This window comes from Galeopterus variegatus, unplaced genomic scaffold (assembly GCF_000696425.1).
Source record: "Galeopterus variegatus unplaced genomic scaffold, G_variegatus-3.0.2 Scaffold2452, whole genome shotgun sequence".
In the NCBI taxonomy this organism is placed as follows: domain Eukaryota; kingdom Metazoa; phylum Chordata; class Mammalia; order Dermoptera; family Cynocephalidae; genus Galeopterus; species Galeopterus variegatus.
In genome coordinates this window covers 281,613-303,030 of record NW_007728563.1, presented here as the reverse complement: position 1 = coordinate 303,030, position 21,418 = coordinate 281,613, and the positions used below count along the sequence as shown (strand labels likewise).

Sequence of the window (21,418 nt, the reverse complement as noted above, 5' to 3'; positions counted from 1 at the left end):
AAGCTACTAATTAAAAGCCAAATTCAGAAACAACTACTATGGTATTTTACGTAAACTAAAGTGCTATAGTTATAAATTTCAATATAGCTTGGTTTTTTATAAAAAGATTAGTATCCCAATAAGTAAGAAGTAATCCTCCATTCTCCTTTAGTGCCAAATCCAAAAGCTCAACATGCACATTACATACAAAACATAGTCATATATATTGGCACCCTATAGAAACTGAAACATGAAAGCCATTAGGTTGGTGCAAACTCATTTCTTTATACATACATTATTAAAAGAAAAAAAAATGACCAAGTAAGTATTAGAAAGCCATTTTATTTCTCTAAATGCTACGATTGCCTAAATGTGTATTTTCTTATTGCCCAATGATTTATGTAGATTTCCTGCATCCTACCCCAGTCTGTTGAGTTTTTTTCCTTTTTTCTTCTTCCAGCTGAGCCCTGAAGCAATCAGTTTCTAATCTTAACTTCTGTTGTTCAATTTGTTCAAGTAATTCCCACTGCTTTTGCTTCTGTTCTTCTATTTCCATTATCTGGATAACGAAAATACTATTTACTAACAACAAAATCATGCAAAAAAAAAGTTAATATGTATTATATTAAAAAGAAATAATTTTCATCACCAGCAGTACCAATTATCCAGAAGTAAGTAGTGATTTATCTGTTACTGCACTGCCAGAGGGATGACAGGAATAAGAGATGGGAAAACGGAAAAAGAGAAAAAGGTTGAGAGAAGTAAAAAGAGGTGGAAGGAAAGAAAAATAAACACATTAACTACTATTTTCAGGGAAACCCTGATCACCACTAAAGAACCACTTCCAGAGAAGCAGCAAATGATGCACAGCCAAATTCCCTGTAAACATCTTTAATTTCACATTGTTTCCAGCATGAATGACTAAAGAAACATCAAGCCCTCCCAAAACACCTGGATTTTTTAAGTATACCTATTAAGAGGTATAGTTAACTAAAAGCCAGATAATAATACAATGAACAACTGTCTTTCCTGTCAGGCATGAAACAAAGGGGAAAAAAATGATGACGGATGACACACAAACTCTAACATTATACAAACACACACACACTCCAAATAATATAACATATTTCTAAATAATGAGGACAAGGACTAGTCTATTTGGTTACCTGTCAAATCCAGCACCCAGTACAGTAGCCCCCCCTTTTCCGTGGTTTTGTTTTCTGTGGTTTCAGTCACCCGCAGTTAACTGCGGTCTGAAAACATTAAATGAAAAATTTCAGAACTACACAATTCATAAATTGTGTGCCTTTCTGAGTAGCAGTGAAGTCTTGTGCTGTCCCGCTCCACCCCGGCAGGATGTGATGAATCATCCCTTTGTCCAGTGTATCCACACTATTTACACTACCCGCCCATTAGTCACAAGAGCTGTCTGGGTTATTAGATCACCTGTCAGTTATCAGATGAACTGCAGCAGTATTGCAGTGCTTGTGTTCAAGTAGTGATGCTGGCAATCTGGATATACCAAAGAAAAATCATAATGTACTTCCGTTAAGTGAAAAAGTTAAAGTTCTCAACAAGGAAAGACAAAAAATCATATACTGAGGTTGCTAAGATCTATAGTAAGAACGAATCTTCTATCCATGATATTGCGAAGAAAAAAGAAATTCATTTATAGTATATATAGAGTTTGGTATAATCTACAGTTCCAGGCATCTACTGGGAGCCTTGGAACATATCCCCCGCAGATAAGGGAGGACTACTGTACAGTCCCTGATACACAGATACATACCTACTGAATAAGTAGAAAAAAGAATGCATGTGAAGTTTCATGAAGAGGAACACTTCTACTAGTGATAATGAAGAATGATCTTTTTTTCAAAATAAAAAATATCTTGACCTGATACTTTACCTATTCCTAATAAGGCTACAGCTGAGTTCCTGTCTTCCTTACTTTCCCTCACTCATATGAGCCACTGATTGTTTACAGTTCTGTAGCACCTCTAGAATTATAATATCAATACGGTAGTAATGTGACTATTTAAATTTAAATTAGTTCAAATTAAATAAAATTTAAAATTCAGTTCCTCAGTTATACTAGCTACATTTCAACTGTTCAACAGCTTATGAAGCTAGCAGCTACCATATTGGATATAGAATATGAAACATTTCTTTCACCATAGAAAGTTCTACTGAATAATATTCTTCTAGACTATCAATTAGAGAATATTTATCTGAGAAGAAATACTGGCTCATAGAATTCTCACTCCCCAGCTGTATTTTTGAAAAGACTATGACTATAAACTGACCAGCTTAGTAATAATTAGCCTCCTTCAAGGTAATTTGTGTTTAAAAAATCTTTTATTAAATGTAGATGAGACCAACATTATAGCTAAGGAAGTTGAATTTAAAATTTTTCCTGTGAAATACTATTTTTCAAAAAACATTTGGGATTACAAAGACCACCTGAGTGTCTAATATTAGGATAAGGACTTGTTAATTCAACAAATATTCACTAAGCACTTATTATGTACAATGCATTGTATCAGAAACTATGTACAGTAAATTGAATTTTTTTTTTTTTTTCTTTTGTCTTTTTTCCGTGTCCGGCAACGGATCGCAACCCTCAGTGTTGCCCCCGTACCGGACCGGGGACTGGCAACGGGATTGCAAGCCTCGGTGTTGCTCCTGCGCCTCGCTCAGCCAGTGAGCGGGAGCCGGTCTGTATGTGGGATCCGAACCCTCGGACGGGAGCGCCGCCGCGCTTCCCAAGCGGCGCACTATCCAGTGCGCCACCGGGCCGGCCCAGTAAATTGAATTTTTTAAAGAAGACAGTCTCTGCTTTTATAAAAACATAAATTTTATAGGGAAGATAAGATATATGCAAAACAAGAAAATACAAAGTAGATACAGTAAGGGTCAAATGAGTAGTATAAGCAAAGGCAAAATGCATTTTATCAGCTGAATGTTTGTATAAGACAAGGTAGAAAACATGATATTAAAAATAGCCAGACATTAAGACAAATTTCACTGGTGAAACAAAATTATAGCACCTCGGGGAAGAAAGAAACTTTTAAAAATAAAATTTCAAATTACCTGTTTCTGCCTTGTTGACATTCTAATTCTGGCTGCTGCTTCTTGAGGATGAAGTAGAACTGAATTCTGAGCTACGGCTGTGATAGGTAGAGGCTCATTTATTTCTAAGAAAATCCCCAAAACAAAAATTAGTTTCAAAAACTTAGAATTTTGACAACACTATAATGCCTTTCCATTCATTTATTACATGTAATTTTATTAGAAAAAGAAGTGAAGAGTCAAGCAAGTTTAATTTGAGGATGTAATAAAAAGAAATACCTTGTTCCTTTCCAGAATCTGTACTGCAAGGAAGTGATTTATCTTCATTAGTAATTGGTCCAGACTCAATTGTTAGTATATCACTTTCAACAACTGTAATAGATAATATCACTGTTATTATGAACATCATTGTCAAGCTTAAACTGGAGCAAAATAACAAAAATCTGGCATTGAGATCAACAATTCAATCTTGTCCACCTGAATGTCTTATTTAGTTAAAATCCAGTCACCTTCCTGATGACCATATATATTACCCATTAAACTTAAGCCTAATATAACAAGACAAATGAAGACTAAAATTATGAAAACGGAAACAGTGAAGAACTGATTAAAAGTTATGCTGACAGGGTTTCACACAATGGAAAAGTATAAAATGAGTAGAATAAGCAAGGTATGAAAGTTAAAAAAGAGAAGCTAAAGAAACGTCAATGTAACTTTGATATATTTAGATACTAGAATTTTTATTATTTGTGAAACCAGAGCAGAAAAGGAAGTTAAAGCAATTTACTCTCATTATATCAGGGTAGCCAGATACTCTGCATGGAGCTTTCATTCATTTCCTCTCTCATTTATTCAGCACCTACTTATGCGCTAGATGCTAGGGACACTGTGGTAAATGAGAAAAGGCCTCAAGGAAATTTTACGGGGTGAGCGGGGGGCCAGAAACATGTAATTAGCCCACAAAATTTTATAAAATTAGAAATTGTGATAAGTACTATAAGAAAAATGAGGGGTAATACAATAAAGAGATTTAGTGGGTCAGGTAAGATTTTTCTAAGGAAATGACATTTAAGCAGACATCTGAAAGGTAAGAATCAGCCAGGTGAAGAATATGGGGATGTATAGGAGATCTTTCCAGACAGATCAGCAGGTATCAAACACCCTGTGAGGATAAAAAAAACTGGCCCATTTAGAGAACTGAAAGATCAACGTGAACGGGGTGTAGCCAGGCGCAAGGTGGAGAATGAAGCAACATGAGAATGAAGAAAGCCTACTCATTCAGGTATTTTTTCAAAAGTACTTGGTTATGGATTGAATATGAGAGTCCCCCTTTTTTGTATTCCAACACATATTCTCTCCTGTTTCTCAGGCCAGTCCTTTTACTGCCTTTGCTGTCTGCCCCTTCTCTAGCCATCTTCTAGATGCTGGAATCCCTCAGATGGTCTTATAAGACCTAATCTCATTGAATTCCTTCCCCTAAAAGAGTTCTTCCATGCCCATGGCTTTAAATATTACAAACATAAGAATGTGTTTGTGCATGTGTATGTATATGAAATATATATGTGTGTATGTGAATATATATATATTTCCAAATTTACCTTTCTTGCTTTAAGCTATTCAATTAATTCAACAAATATTAACTAAGCACCTTTGATGTACAAGGCATTATCTAAATTCTGTGGGATACAGCAATGTACAAATCAAAGCTCCTACCCTCATAGACAGAATGAAGAGGGGTAGGTATTAAGACAATAAGCAAAATAAGCAAGAAAGTAAATTTATTGCCCATCAAATGTTGTAAGAGCTATGGAGAAAACGCAAGGTAAAGCGGATTAAGAGTGGTGGGGGTGGGGAGAAGGGTAGAAGCTTGCCATTTTACATATTGTAGTCACAGAAGGCCTTGCTGAAAAAGTGATGGTGGAGCAAACAAATAAAGGAAGTGAAGGAGTAAGCCATAGAAATATCCAAGAAGAGAGAATTATGGCCAAAAAGACAAGCCATTGCAATGACCACATGAATCACGTTTGCTCTGTTTGAGGAACAGTAAGAAAGCCAGGGCTGCAGTTCAGTGGTTGGGGGGAGGTGTAGTCGAAAATGAAGTCAGAGAGATAGTGAGGGTAAGAGTAGTGGTTGTGGGGTATGTGTGCAGATCATATAAGGCTTTGAAGCCACTGTAAGCACTTTGGTTTTTACAGAGTTAAACTGGTAGTTATTGGAGGGCTTCACCCAGAGGACTAGCATGAGCTGACTTGTGTTTTAACAGTACCATACTGTGAACAGACTACAGCAGAGGTCAAAAGCTAGAGACAGCAGGCTATTACAAAAATCTCCACTAGAAAATGAACATAGCTAAAACTAGGATGGTAGGTGATGAGAAATGGTTGGGCTTTGGATGTATTTTGAGGGTAGGACCAACTAGATTTGCTGATAATTTGAATGTAGGATATGAAAGAAGGGAATCAGAATGTAAGCTTTTTGCCTTGAGCAAGGGAATTAAAAGACTGTAGGAAAAACAGGTGTAGAGGAGAGCGAATATCAGAGTTCATTGTGGGACAAATTTAAGATGTTGCAAGTATTAGATATACAAGGAAAGAGGTCAAATAGACAGTTAAATAAATGAGTTGAGTTTAAAGGGGAGGCCGACCCTAGAAATATACTTGGGGAACATCAGTACACAGATGATAATGTAAAGTGAAATTAGAGACCAACTAGGGAGTTTTGATACAAAGAGAAAATTTGAGGTACGAGCTCTAGTGGCAATGGTTAGTGGTTGTGGAGATGCAATAACTGCAAAGGAAACCATGAAGGAGGAACCAGTGAAGTGGGAAAAAAAGAGAGGGTGGTGTCAAGAGGCCAAGTAAAGAAAATATTTCAAGAAGGCTTCTTGCTGTACTTAAAATCCAAAATCCAAAGACAGAATATAAGTCATATCTCAAAAAAGCCTGATAGCAAAACATTTCCATACAAATCCAATCACATCTTTAAAAGAATCCAAAAGATAAAACAAAATGAGTCAAAAAGGAGTTAAACCTTCATGATTCTCATTTGTTTACATATAATTCAAGGAGATACTGGTGGTATAATCTTTGTAATTTCTGGAAATATATTTAATAGCCTATTTATGGAACAAAAAAACAATTTTTAAGTTAACAGGAAACCAAATCTCTGATGGGAATGTAAAATAAATATACAATATAATACACTCAAAAGCTGTTAACATGTTCATATCCTTTGATTCAGGAATTCTTTTAAGAGATCTTCCTAAGGAAATAATGAAAGATGTGGGCAAAGACTTCACTAAGAGGATGCCCACTGCAGCATAAGAAATAACAAGAAAAATTAGAAACAGCTTAAATGTCTCAACAATAGGAACTGGTTAATTTTGATTCATCAATTACACTGGAACTAATACACATATGAATAATAACACTACATTGAAAGGGGTCTGGAGAGAAACTCACTAATGTTTTTAACATTTAGGATGTTGTTTTCTTCCTTTTCATGTCTATTCTTTGATTTTTCAGGAAAGAGCATATTTTTGAACAACTTAAAAAGGATTTATATGCTATGAGACTATTGAAAAGAACCACCTTGTTCCTGCTCAGAGGATAATCTCTCTTCACTGGCAATTGTTCCCGTTTCAACTGTTGGTGTTTTATTCTCAATTTGATTAACAGTCGTAATCATTTCACTTTCATCCTCAGACATGGATTTAACTGTCCAGAGAGATTTTTGGCTTCGGATTTTATTTAATAATTTTTTAAAAAGAATTTTTGAAGGGGCCTCTTGGGTTTCCATTGCCAAGGGAACTAAAAGAAAAAAAAAAGGAAAAAAAACTTATTCAGCACCTATTATATACCAGACAATTTATTCTACTTTTATCCTTAATTATTGCAATAATCATTAGTTAATAAAAAAGCACATTTTTATTTTCCTCAAGATTTGTAATTTAACAGTATATACATTAATGCTGTTTGACTCCAATCACTATTTTGTAACCAGGAATAACTTTTTCAACTTAAATTTAAATAGTAAAGGTCCCAAGATGCAACTGTTTTCCAAAAATATGCATGCAACACAACTTTCAAGCTTAAAAATTTATCAGGAAGATGTTTATTCTGCTTGCTAAATGATGACAGAATGCATACCTACTAATTAATCTATGGGTAAGATTAGCATGTGAAATATGTGCTGTAAGGCTCTATATCCCAGAAAATGGTCCCAAATATGGCTCTATACTTCTTAGTAAGCTACAGAGGAAAACATTGCTAGTTATAACCCTAAAAGCAAATCAATTGCTCCCAAATTATTCCTGGTATTATCTGGGGAAAATTTCTCCCATCTATCTTCATAAAGAGAAAAAAAAAAAAAATTCACAAGGTGTTTCTTCAAACATTCTCCCATATGGGCTGATGTCACAATGCCAAAACTCAACACAATACTGACAGTTCTCTAATGGGACAAAACTCTGATGCAAGTACATAGTTTTCTGGTTTAATCAAGAAATAAAATTTATGAATATCTACAGAGGTTGAAAACTGGCAGACTTTAATTTTCTCTGACCCATGTTTTTAAAAAAATGTTCTGGGCCGGCCCGGTGGCGCAGTGGAGAGTGCGCTGCTTGGGAGTGTGGCGGCGCTCCCGCCGAGGGTTCGGATCCCATGTGGAGACCAGTTCCCGCTCACTGGCTGAGCGCAGTGCGGGCGTGACACCGAGGGTTGCAATCCCGTTGCCGGTCCCCGGTACGGGCGCGACACCGAGGGTTGCAATCCCATTACTGGTCAGTAAAAAAAAGACAAAAAAGAAAAAAAAAATGTTCTAACTGAGTTATAACTTATAAACAATAAAGTACACAAAACTTAATTGTACAGTTTAATGAATTTTACATACGTGTGTATGTAACACCATGCAGATCATTATGTGGAACATTTCCAGCACCTAGAAGTTCTCTTCATGCCCCTTCCTAGTCAATATACCCCTAAAGATAACCACTATTCTAACTTCAAGACCATATTAATTTTGCCTGTTATTTTTTAAACTCCATATAAATATGGAATCATATACTTAGGTATTCTTTTCTGCCTGGATTCTTTTATTCACCATTAGTCTGTGACCTACTCATCTTTAGGAAAAAAATTAGTTGCAATATTTAAAAATATTTAAGAAATATTTAAGAAATAAGTGGATTTCTAGCTTTAAAAAACAAAACAAACAAACAAAAACCCTGGCAACACCAAGCCAGTAATCCTAAGTGGAGTCAGCAGGAGCTAAAGAGTAACTGTCCCTTTAGATTAGGCAAGACTTCCAATTCTGACAAACTAGAGATCTGAATGACACTCTCCAATGAAAATAAATGAAAAAACTGGATGACATAGTAAAAATATCTTTTTAGAGACTGCTGATCGGCAAGAAAATAAAAGATTCTGCAGAGGCCAGAAATGAAGTTTAAGTGGGAACCTTGGAAGGAAGGCAAGTGAGTCCTGAAACTGTCTTCTGCCAAGTTTATGCCAAAGTCAAAACACAGTAACCTTACACTTCTGTTTGGAGAGCAATGTGGGCATAGGAAACAAGGATAAAACCTTGAGGCCCCACCCTAGGAGACCTACATAAAGTTGGAACCCCAAGGGCTATACCCACAGTGTAGGGTGCAGTTAAGAAAACCTGAGTGGTTTTAAACAAAAGCAATACCAGGAGAGAAGGGGGTGGGAGGGTGGGGGGGGGTAGAATGAGGTCAATTAAATGAAGATAATTAGGTGTTTAAGGAGATGTGGAGGTAAAAGAAGTGTTAAATATAATTCCCATTGGTCTGGCTTGGGTAACTGCAGACTGCGGTACCATTCACGAAGGAAGATAGAACCAAGTGAAAAAGTTCAGAATGCTGGAGACAGAGATGAAGTTTAGGAGATCAAAGTTTGTGCTATTCATCATCATACATGAAGTGCGTAGCAGTAAATGAACATGGTAGGATCTCTAGCGATTTGATGAAACTCTACACTGACCTTTCAAATGAATTCGGAATTGAACATCTAACCTAAATAACCTAAGAAAGCCAAGATTTTCCTAAAAGTTGGCTAATGATTAGAGTTTTTTTCTATAAAATATTATAATATTCAGCTTAGAAAAGGTTTTTACCTTCTGTTCCATTAGAATATATTTTTTCTACTTCTGTTACTTGAAAGTTTTCAGTTTCACCTGGAGGTTCTTGTTCCATTGAAAGGTCCAGTTCTTCATCTTGGATCTGATCAGTCACTATAGGCAAGGGCTCTGGTTCAAGATGCAAAATCAGGTTTCCTTTCACCTCTTAAAGAAATATAGAGACATGTTTACATTTCAAAATGATTAAAAAGAATTTGATCGTAAAAATTTAAAGGCAATCATAGTTTCAAGTCTAAAATATTTGGGTCTCTTTTAAACTGAGAACTCATTTCAAAATAAAAACTGCTTCATCATTACAAATACATTTTCCCACCAAAACATTTAAAAGCACTGTTGAAAGTCTACCAAAAATATCTTACTCCTGTCTGCATTGTACATATCTTCAAAGGCAAATTCCAGCTCTCTCTGCCAGTCTTCTTTCATTTCACTGCGTTTGTATGGAAGTTCAACTAGTTGTGGTGGCATTTGTGCTACAGTCTGTCTCCTACGTGCCAGGTCCTCTTGTTGTAGCTGTTTGAGTTCTTTCATTAGCTTTTCTTGATTCTTCAAGAATAAAGAGAATTAATGACAGCAGAGTCACAAACTTTCGAAAGTAACATTAACAATAAAGGAAAAGTGGGGAAATCATGAGGAATGGGGCCCAAGGTTCCCTCCCCCTTTGCTACCATTTGTTCTGCTATAAAAAGACACTAATTTAGGGCCGAGCCCGTGGCGCACTCAGGAGAGTGTGGCGCTGGGAGCGCAGCGTCGCTCCCACCGCAGTTTCGGATCCTATATAGGAATGACCGGTGCGCTCACAGCGCTCGCTGGCTGAGCTCGGTGTGACCGGTCTCAAAAAGGACAAAAAAAAAAAAAAAAAAAGACACTAATTTATTCATTCAACAAATATTTGCTGAATGCCAGATACTATGTTAAATGCTAGGGACACAATCTCAAACAGGTAGTATTATGTTAGTAAATATTATCTATGAGAGAGTAGTGCTAGTTAGGCCATAAAGCTTCAAAAGTCTGCCAGTTATGGTTTTCCTTTGTGAGAAAAGTCATGAAGTTATTTTCTATATGAGGGATCTTCAAAAAGTTCATGGAAAGATTTGTATTATCTTTTTTTTTTTTCTTTTTTTGTGTCCGGCAACGGATCGCAACCCTCAGTGTTGCGCCCGTACCAGACCGGGACCGGCAACGGGATCGCAACCCTCGGTGTTGCGCCCGCACCTCACTCAGCCAGTGAGCGGGAACCGGTCTGTATGTGGGATCCGAACCCTCGGCGGGAGCACTGCTGCACTCCCAAGCGGCGCACTGTAGCAGTGCGCCACCGGGCCGGCCCCTGTATTATCTTTTAATTATATTTTTCCATTAACTTTTTGAAGAATCCTTGTATAAGTTGCCACGACTCTTGCAATGTACTTTGTTCCAGTACTCCAAATACCTGTCTCAGGTAAGCACCAAGACCCAAAGTGACTATGGCTTAACAGATAATATCTCGTTACTTCACACTCTTATGAATCCCCATGATTACAGGGGTTCTGAATTTCTCTCTCTCACTCTTTTTTATTTTTTTTTTCGGTGGCTAGCTGCTATTGGGATCTGAACCTGTGACCTTGGTGTTATAAGGTTATAAGGCTGAGCTTTAACCAACTGAGCTAACCGGCCAGCCCCCTGAATATATCTCTTTAAGCTTAAAGAGTGTGGCTAATATGAAAGTTCAAGCAGTGTTTTAGTAAGTTTATCTAATCGAATTTTTGTGGTAGAGGGTAAGGAGAGGGGATAAGGCAAAACCTCTCATTCCTTGGAATAAGAATTTAGCCAGATGAAAGTGGGTGAAGGAGAATAAGTACATGTACGAAAAGAACAACTGCAGCATAAAGGTATGGAATGAAGGCATAGCGTAATCAGAGAATAGTACACTGTTCATTATAGCTAGGGCATAAAGGACAAGGATCATTAAAGAAAAAAAGATAGAAATGGAAAGGCAGATAGAGGCCAAATACTGGTTACAACAGATACTAGCAGGAAATAAGGTCCCAGGCCACTATAGGGTCTTCAGCAAAAAGGCTCAGACAGGGAAAAGGAAATCCTCTATTAGCAGTGAGATTGCATAGTTTTTTCTTTCATATATAAATATAAATATTTATTGAAACATAATTTATATATCTGTGGGGTACAATGTTGAACATCAACACCTGTGTGCAATATGTGATGTTCAAATCAGGATAATTAGTATATTCAACATTACACAATCTAATCATCTTTTGTGGCCTTTTACCAATTTCTTGAGATGGCATAGTTTTTGAAGACCATTTTTATGGAAGAAACATTAAGTTTACAATAAGATGGAGAAAGCCTGCATAAGAACATGTTTGTCTTATAAGTAATATACATAAGTAATAAGTAATACACATATTACTTATTCTTTTGTAAAGCTTTATAACTATTTCATCATTTGGGATGAATTTTTTTTGCCATGCCCTGAAAAGGAATCAAATTATGAACAAATTAATTTCATTTATATTAATATTTAAATCATCTCATTAAATTAACTTCAAAGGTATTTGAATAAGTACACTGTTCTGGCTCACTGAAAACTTGGCATATTATTCTCCTTGGATTATTTATAATAATGACCACTACCACTAACATTTACTGTGAGAATTTCAGGCACATTTCTAATGGTTTTACTAAACTCATTAAGCTCATTTAATCCTCAGAAAACACATGATGAAACAGAGCTCAGAGAGGTTAAGTAACTTGCCTGAAATCAAACAACTTATTAGTGAAGAGAGAGAAGTCCATGCAGACTGACCCACTTTCTTAACCAGTAAAAACTATAAGAATCTGTTTAATTTATGATTAGTTTTCATGTGTTTTTTTTCTATACATTTAAGCCTTAGATGAGAATTACTGATAAAAATTCAGACATTCATTTATCTTTGTCATAATTCACTCTCAGTTTATAAAAGCTAAAAACTTAAGGGAGAAGGCCATAATTTAGTTCGAACTACAGTTGCGCATCGTTTAACAACAGGGACACATTCTCAGGAACGCAATGTTAAGCAATTTTGTCTCTGTGCCATCACCATAGGTGTACTTATACAAACCTAGATGGCGTCACCTACTACACACCTAGGCTATATGGTACAGCTCTTATTATCTAATGGGACCACTGTTGTACATTTAGTCTGTTGTTCACCAAAATGTTGTTATGTGGCTCATGACCACATACAAATAAACATCCATAAAAAAAGCATTTAATTCCCACAGAAGTACTTAAAAACTAGTTTCTAAGATGGGTGTTTAAAACATCTAAAAACATTAGTCAATTCAGAAAACAAAATCAGAATTTTAACAAGATGAATCATTTTTATAATGTGTTTCAGGAATAAGCACTAACTAAATAACAAGCATGACAGAAGTGAAGCTAAAACTATAAAGCCAGTTTTCCCTATTTCTTTTAGGTTTATGACAGTCAAGCAAGGATCATGCCTTTACCTTTGACTCAATACTCTGCAAAGCCAAAGAGAGCTTTGCTCAATAAATATTTAATGAATTGAATCCTCAAATTTATAGAGCTCAAATGCAATTCAAATAATTAAAAAGTGATTAATTTCTTCTCAGGTTATTTTTGGACTGATTAAAATAATAAACTTTAAATGAATTCATTAGTAAAATTTTTAGAATAGTGATATACTGTAAGGGAGAATAGCTTAGTCTAGTCTGAACTTGAAACAGGAGGGCAAAGAAAGTTGCGAAACTTGAAATCACGTGAATCAGAGACTATATTTAACACCCTTCACATCTTTTACTTTAAGTTCATTCATGTACCAGTTCTACAATGCTACCAGTAAGTTTATCAGTAGTGGTCACAGGAAGAATTTAATTCTTACTTGAGCCAAATGGATCTTTTTCATTGCTTGGAAACCCCGTACATGAGCCTTTTCAATCTGTTCCATTTTCTCTTGTGCTGCCTGTTTTTGTAGTTCTTCCAATCGTTTAGCTTCTTCTTCAGCTGCCAAATGAGCACCTGGCTAGCAGACAATCAATAACATTTTAGAAAATTTTTCCAAAAGTGTGAAAAAAAGAAATAACTAAAAAACAAAACAACTTTAAAGTCATGTTTTCTACTAATATAGAATTAAATGGTAAGAAGAATTATACAGTTGTCCCATGGCATCCATAAGGGATTGGTTCCAGGACCTCTCTTGGATACCAAAATCCCTGGATGCTCAAGTGCCTGATATAAAATGGTGTAGTATTTGCATTAAACTTATACACATTCTGCTGTATACTTTGAGTCATCTCTAGATTACTTATAATACCTAACACAATGAAAATACTACGCAAATAGTTGTTATACTGTATTATTCGGGGAATAATGAAAAGGAAAAATAGTCTATACATATTCAGTACAAATGCAGTTTTTATTTTCAAATATTTTTGACCCGCAGTTAGTTGAATCCACAGATATACAGCTCATGGATATGAAGAGCCGACTATATTTTTAAATGCCCACAATTATCAACAGCATGTATTTACTATGAAAAAGATCATATTAGCAGAAAATTTTACAAATTGTTCATTTCAAACCAGATTAAGCTATACTCATCCAAACAAATTCCCCCATCATTTTTTAAATAAGGAAATTCCATTAAAACATCAGTGTTGAAAAGTAAACACCCACAAAGCTAGGAGTTAAGAAACCGCAAATATCTAGTCATATGAATAACCTAGGGAAATACTAAGAATTGTATTTGGTTTTTAGCTAATATCTGCTGCTTGGCTTTAACCTCAGGCCATAATACCTACTTTAATATAATTTCTGGCATCCTAGATCTTTTACATAACCAATGATTATGCCATTGTATAGTCAGCCACCACATCTCATTAAAATAACAATAGTAATTTTAAAAAGGAGGGGGAGGAGTACATAACCTGGATTTACTCTTATTATCTTAACATTCACTTTAAAGTACAGGTAAATATTCTGAATGTAACCAGGAGTGAAAATCTTTTAATATACTTTTTTTTTTTCCTTTTTGTCTTTTTTCGTGTCTGGCAACGGACCGCAACCCTCAGTGTTGCGCCCGTACCGGACCGGGACCGGCAACGGGATCGCAACCCTCGGTGCTGCGCCCGCCCCTCGCTCAGCCAGTGAGCGGGAACCGGTCTGTATGTGGGATCCGAATCCTCGGCGGGAGCACCACCGCGCTCTCAAGCAGCGCACTGTAGCAGTGTGCCACCGGGCCGGCCCCCTTAATATACTTTATATGCTGAAATTCTGTCAGTCAGTAGAAACAATAACTAACGATGCCCATGAAAGCTATTAACTTCATATGTAAAATTATTAAAAATTCTCAAATAGTGAGATAAATAGGTACAGACTAATGGTTAATGTATTAAGAAAGAGTAGACTGTCCAAACAAGTTTATTAAAAATATTAAATCCCCTTTGAGCCAACAAATATTTATACAAATCTAAATAACAGCAGGCAGAACAAAAAAAGTTTAAATTAAATCAAAATTATAATCACCATAGAATTATTTAGTGTACCGAAACGCATACCTTTAGATAAAATAACTTTTAAGAACAATATTTCAATCCATTTAGGCCATGAGGTTGTCAAGAAAGAGTTGTTTAGGAATTCTTCACATCCCTTGAGGATGAATTAAAAGCAGACTATCAATTTTGGTAAACCAAAATTTTAAGGGAAGAAAACACTTCAAAATAGCATAATAGACATCATGCTAATAGACATCAGTCCAGATATAATAAAATACATAAACAATATGAAGAAAATAAAAATTATGAGCCCCAAACAAATGTTATTCTTACTAAGCAAACTCCAAGAAAAGATTTTACAATGCTTTAGGAAGACAATCCCTATAGATTTGTGTCGATGCAATTAAAAATTTAAACAAAAACCTGTTGAAATAATTGTTAGATTCCATTTCCAGTATTTGAAGATAAAAGATGTGTAAAATTTGCAAAAAATATAAATCCCAGTCAAAAAAATTTTTTTTAGAGACTATTCTTCTGTAAAACTTTTTCAAGAGATGTAATCTACAGTGCACAAAATGGTAAGTGATATCATTAAATATACCTCTGCATCTTATACATTGGATATTTGGACAGAAGTCTTTTTAAGTATGATAGCACAGTAAGCTGATGATTAATTTAACTGTTTCAGCCCCATTTTCTGCAGACATTTTTGAGTCTCACAGCAAACAATACAGTCAATCTGACTGGAGAAATAATTTTTAGGATGAAAATCCATTTTTAAAAAGTGTTACGCAACTGTCATTGACAAAGGATCAGACATGATGAAGACCATGAGCAATGTAGGACTTTCAAGTATACAATGTTTTGTTTAGTTGTGTGTATAGAAAATGGATGTAGCAAAACATAATGTAGAGAATCACTGGTTCTAATAGGACAGCAGGCCACTTTCATAATTCTTCTTTAGCTAAAGATAAATTTTATGACATATAAGAGATTTTGGAATTAATTTATCAGGATATTTAAAAACACAATAGCAGCTCTTACATGTTAAAAAGGTTGACTGAACACATGAAAGTACAGTTGACCCCTGAACAATGTAGGGGTTAGGGGTACTGACTACCCCCCAATTCCTGCAGTCCTAAATCCGACTATAACTTTTGACTCTGTCTCTTAATGTTTTGAAGTTGTTACTTAAGTAGCAGTTAGGCAGTTAAGTAATTACTACTTAACTACTTAAAGTTAACTACTAATAGCCTACTATTCATGCATTCACTACATACCTAAACTTTTCCAATTATTTACTGAAGAAAATCTGCATATAAGTGGACCCATGCAGTTCAAATGTTCCCTGTAGTTTATTTGCAGAAAGCTGCTGAAGAACGGGGCTGGCCTGTTAGTTCAGTTGGTTAGAGCACAGTGTAAACAACACCAAAGTCAAAGTTCAGATCCCCAGACCAGCTGGCCTCCAATTAAAAAAAAAAAAAAAAAAAGCAGTTGTAAAAAACTACCCAAACATATATGCCAGAGTGCAAGTGTGTTTTTACATGATACCTGCTGTAGAAATCATATCATCTACTCTAGAGAAGATGCTAAAATACTGTGCATGTGATATAAGCTGAGATGCAGATGAAAATCCAGAGATAATTTTGTTATCTTGAAAGCCAAGCACATTGCTTGTCATGTTTTAAATACAAGGTATAAGAACAGATTTTTCCTAAGTGATAGAGCGAAGCAGTAAATAAAAGAAACTATTAGAATAAAAACTGTGTACAGGGGCCGGCCCACGGCTCACTCGGGAGAGTGTGGTGCTGATAACACCAAGGCCACGGGTTCGGATCCTATATAGGGATGGCCGGTTGGCTCACTAGCTGAGCGTGGTGTTGACAACACCAAGCCAAGGGTTGAGATCCCCTTACCGGTCATCTTTTTAAAACAAACAAACAAACAAACAAACAAACTGTGTACAGTCAGAAATCTGTTTCTGAAAATACTCACAAAGCATCTTCTTCAATCAGTACACAAAGCTTTACCTTGTGGGACCACTTTCAAAAAACTGCATTATAACTACTGCTCCAACCTTCAAGTCCAGAAATTCAAGAGGAGGTAGGTCGTCTAGTTACTATCATACAGGAAAACTTAATAGCATTAGCAGTACCTTGTACTATGGAGCTAGGTAAAAAAATTTCTTCATCAATCTTATTTGAAAGGCAACATCTACTGAATACTGCAAAAACGCAGTATAGTAACCATAAGAGCAAGATAGCAATAGACTGAAGTTATTTTTCCTGTATTATAACAATAATAAAACTGTAATAATATTTTATGATTTTAAATAAATCTGACTTACTCTTGTTTCTTAGAAGTTTATTCTATGATAATGATATTTATCTTAGGTCTTAACTGAATTTAACACTTGCTATTAAGTCAACCAAAATGTGTATCTGGTGCATTCCAACCTCCATATGAATGCTATATCGAGAAAATTAATTTTCCTGATAGCCAAATATATCCAACATAAAATTAAAACCCACCAGTACAAAGAAATAGCAATTATAATAACAAGGATGTATCATTTGTTGTTACTCTCAAGACTGGCAATAATTCTTAACCATAAAATTCTGTGCAGAGGGTATGGTAAGATGGTCATTTTCATATGTTGCTGCTGCTTTTAAAAGGCAATTTAATGATCTGCATCAAATACTACATAGTTTGGAATCAATAATTTCTCTTCTAGGAATCTACATACAGTCAAAGAGGTGGTTAAAAATGTACAAGATTATAACCTTTGCATTATTTACAGAAGCAAAAAAATGTAATAATAAGAGAATGGTTAAATAAATTCTATGATGAAATATTAAGCAGCTGTTGAAAAGTGTGTATATGTTTATGTATAAGTGAAGACTACAATGAATTCATTAGAATATTAACCATATTACCCATATTACCCTTTGGTGATGGAATTGTTAGTGCTTTCCCTATAGTTTATGGTTATATGTACAGCTCCAAATTTTTCACAAAGAGCACATATTATTTTATAATAAAAACATAAAAAAATGTATTTTAAAATATAGCCATTTAAATAGTCAACTGTACTTGACATGAAAATTCAAAACATATTTAAAAGATTTCTGATATCACTATTACCCTACAATGGTTTGTAGAATTGTTCGAATTTTGAAATCTGGGAACACCATACACAGAACTGATTTATAATTCAATGAACACAGAAATAATCAAGTAAGGGTATGGAATAAACAATAAGTCAATCACCTGCTTTGTATCCATCTCTCTATTCACAAAAGTGCAAAGATGATGATAGGTAGAACTAGTGGTGTTAACTGCAGAAATTCTCTTTGCTTCAAGGTTCTGAAAAATGAAACATGAAAACAGATAGGTTAAAAGCATTAATTGTCATTTAAAGCTGAATCCAGTACCCCCCAAAATTTAGCATTTTAATCAGTTCTCCTCATCTGAGATAAGCTAAAAATCTGTTCATACTGAAATAAATCTCTTTTTTTCAGAGTTAAATTATATCAAAATTTAACAAAATTAGCAGATTCACAAGTACTTCAAAACATCTTCCAGATGTCTTTAATGTAATTAGTGTCTTTTATTCATCTCAGTTTCTAAGTTTTTCAGAGAGACATTTCATCTTTAAATCTCCTGAATATAAAAGTGCTTACAGGGCATGTCAAATCAAATTATAAGTACTTCACTATATTTATAGGAAAATAGCATGCAGTATTATGTCTTATTCTATATCTAACCACAAAAGTTGTACTGTAGTTCATTCTAGCCTTACTTCTTTTCTCAATGTTTAACGATGTGTTTTGAGGTTTGGTCCTAAAACACTAGTCAATATTTAAATTACACTTTTTCTAGAACAAAACAACTTTCACGAGGATGAAAGTAAACCACTTTTCCTACTCCATTTCCTATATTTTGTCATAAAAGCAGATTCAGTCCATCACAATTTATTATGCACTGATGTATAATTAAAACAACTAAACAAGGAATTTCTTAAGTCCCCACTATGTGTTAAACATTATGCTAGGCATTGTGAATATTAAAAAGTAAAATAATGGCCCCTGCCTTCAAGGAGCTCAAAGTAACAGTTCTAATAACTAGAATTTCTAGTAATTAGACATGAACTAAATAATAAAACATACATTTTATATATAACATGATGAAAGAAATATTCACAAAGAAATGCTAACATTTCTGTTGAGTCTCTTCTGTACTGTATACTAGATGTGAAACCTTAACGTTCCTTAACTTCTTAGTCCCTTAGCTTTCTCAAGAAAAGTAGGTACATAGCTATGTCTATATCATGTTATCATTCTGACAATTATTGTGGGAATCAATTAATGTATTAGAAAGCACTTATAAAATTGCAAAGTGGTAACACTGATATCTTAAATTCAACACAACCTTGGAAGAAAGTTTAAATGATAGGATTAGAATTAATCAAAGATTTGGCTTTAATGTTAGAGTGTGGAAAGATGAGAAGGACTCAAAAAGCAAAGAAGAAACAGTAAGAAAATAAGAATAAAGAAGGCAAGAAGGTTGGATTAAGGAAAACCAACTGAAAATGAAGTCTGACTAGTGCAGAGTAGTTTAAAAACTACTCTGCTGTTGTCTTGGCCCCACATCAAACCAATTAAAATTAGAATCTTTGGAGAAGGAGCCTGGCACTAATATTTTTAAAAAGCCCCCCAGGTGACCAATGTACAGCCATTACATTCTCATCAAATACCAGTAATTCCAGAATAAAGGCAATTATGTATATTGAATTTGGGATTGCCCCCAAAATTGGGGTCACAGTTCGAGATTTAAATTACTAGTAATCCTTACCAATTATAACATGATTTCCAGTGAATTTCACTTAAGTGTTTATTCAAGTCAGTCCGTAGGCTGGCAGAATTGAGATGAACTGTTGATGATTTAAAATCATTCAGTTCTACTTCCTAATGTGTTCTCTCTAGCTTCTGCCCTTATCTACCCAGATACAGGCCAAAACCAGCACTTTCATGCAGTAAAGAAAAAGAAAAATGTCATCCAACTAATGGAAGAAGTCTCATGACTATAAATGAAACAAAGGCAATTTCTCCTGCATCTGGTAAACTATCTTGGAAGGCATTGCAAAAAAGACAAAGTAATGTTTCTAAAATGTATAATATACTAGGGCCAGCCCATGGCTCACTTGGGAGAGCGTGGTGCTGATAACACCAAGGCCAAGGGTTCAGATCCCTATATAGGGATGGCCGGTTTGCCTCACTTGGGAGAGCATGGTGCTGACAACACCAGGTCAAGGCTTAAGATCCCCTTACCGGTCATCTTTAAAAAAAAAAAAAAATGTAAAACATACTATGTAAGATGTTAGAGATATGAGAAATCTTTATGGGGGTTTTCAATACAAGCTTTATCTTTTAACAGTCCTACGAAAAGATTATGGTTGTTTACATTTATAGACTCTGGTGTCTGAATAGTTTACTTGAACAGTGAGAGTGAACCCTGAGGCAGTATTCATGGGAAGCTAAGTGTCACAGTAGAAAGTTCATCAGCTTTATAGAGTCAGACAGACCTTGATATAAACTCTAGTTCTCTCATTTATGTATTAAATGACTGGTCAGGCTACTTAACCTGTGACTTTCAGTTTTCCTCACTTATGAAATGGGGATAATATTTACCTTGCAGTGTTATTGTGGTGATTAAATGAGATATGAATAAAAAACCCAGTACAACTAAAATCTAATAAATATGCAATAAGTATCCATTCTTTTTACCATGTAAAGAGCTCTCTAATAAGGGACGGCCCAGTGGCGCACTGCTACAGTGCACCGTTTGGGAGCGCGGTGGCGCTCCCGCCGAGGGTTCAGATCCCACATACAGACCGGTTCCTGCTCACTGGCTGAACGAAGTGCGGGCACGGCGCCGAGGGTTGCGATCCGTTGCCGGACACGAAAAAAAGACAAAAAGGGAGAAAAAAAAAAAAAAAAAGAGCTCTCTAATAAGATTTTAGTTCACAAAAATAATGTTATTTTCTTGGATTATTTAAGGAAAAACCTTCTTGGTTTGAGAAGACTAAATAGTCTAGATTCATTTTCCCAGGCTTTTCAGCATTCATATTTTTATCTGCTTGGAGGAATTGTGATACAGATGCACCAACATCCTGTGTATATGACACAAGGTCCTTACATGGACCACTTCCCTGATCCCCAAATACCCCACAACCTAGCCTTTCCCAGACCAAAATCCTTTTCCTCCCTCCCATGCCAAACATTCAGCATATTCAGACATACTGCTCTTTCCCAAACACCTTTATAGGCTTGGGTAATGAACCTCTTTCTAAAACAATGTTTTTTAGTCAAATAAGAATATAATCGAGTCAGTGAAAGGAAACCAGTGGTGCAGGAGGGTTCTCACTCAAAAAGCCTCTTGTGGGGACTCAAGATGGCGACAGGTCTGGAGCGGCCGTGCCAGGAGACAGCGCGACCCTGAGAAGTGTACGCTGTGACCAGAGTACTATTTGCATTTACAAGAGCAACAAAAAACGAATAAATCTTTGAACAACTAACCTAAAACGATGAAAAAGCAACTACAGATTCGAGGTTTTGGGGCCGTCACAAAAGAAGATTCCTGAGAGTGCCCAAGCCGTGCTGCGGGGTCCAGCAAGCAGCCTGAGACAACAAAGGCCAAGTAAGTCAGCAGAGACGAC

The 21,418-nt window shown here is 35.5% G+C and overlaps 1 protein-coding gene across 7 annotated transcripts in view; it reads right to left on the bottom strand.

Annotated features, from left to right (window-relative positions):
• The window catches only part of KIAA1731 (KIAA1731 ortholog), a 62,833-nt gene that overhangs the window by 25,062 nt on the left and 16,353 nt on the right, over nt 1–21,418 (bottom strand). For 6 of the 7 annotated variants that reach the window (XR_551151.1, XR_551152.1, XM_008581751.1 and 3 more), the window contains exons 1-7: nt 13,089–13,196; nt 9,567–9,750; nt 9,184–9,351; nt 6,642–6,860; nt 3,331–3,423; nt 3,073–3,176; nt 401–538 (exon numbers count right to left, since the gene is read on the bottom strand). Coding sequence is in view for 5 of the 7 variants with exons in the window: in XM_008581751.1 (XP_008579973.1) it covers nt 401–538; nt 3,073–3,176; nt 3,331–3,423; nt 6,642–6,860; nt 9,184–9,351; nt 9,567–9,750; nt 13,089–13,154 (972 nt within the window). In the remaining 2 variants the exon portion in view is untranslated. Of the gene's footprint in view, nt 1–400; nt 539–3,072; nt 3,177–3,330; nt 3,424–6,641; nt 6,861–9,183; nt 9,352–9,566; nt 9,751–13,088; nt 13,230–17,970; nt 18,067–21,418 lie in introns of those variants that run through there. The other variant, XM_008581755.1, reaches the window with a different exon arrangement.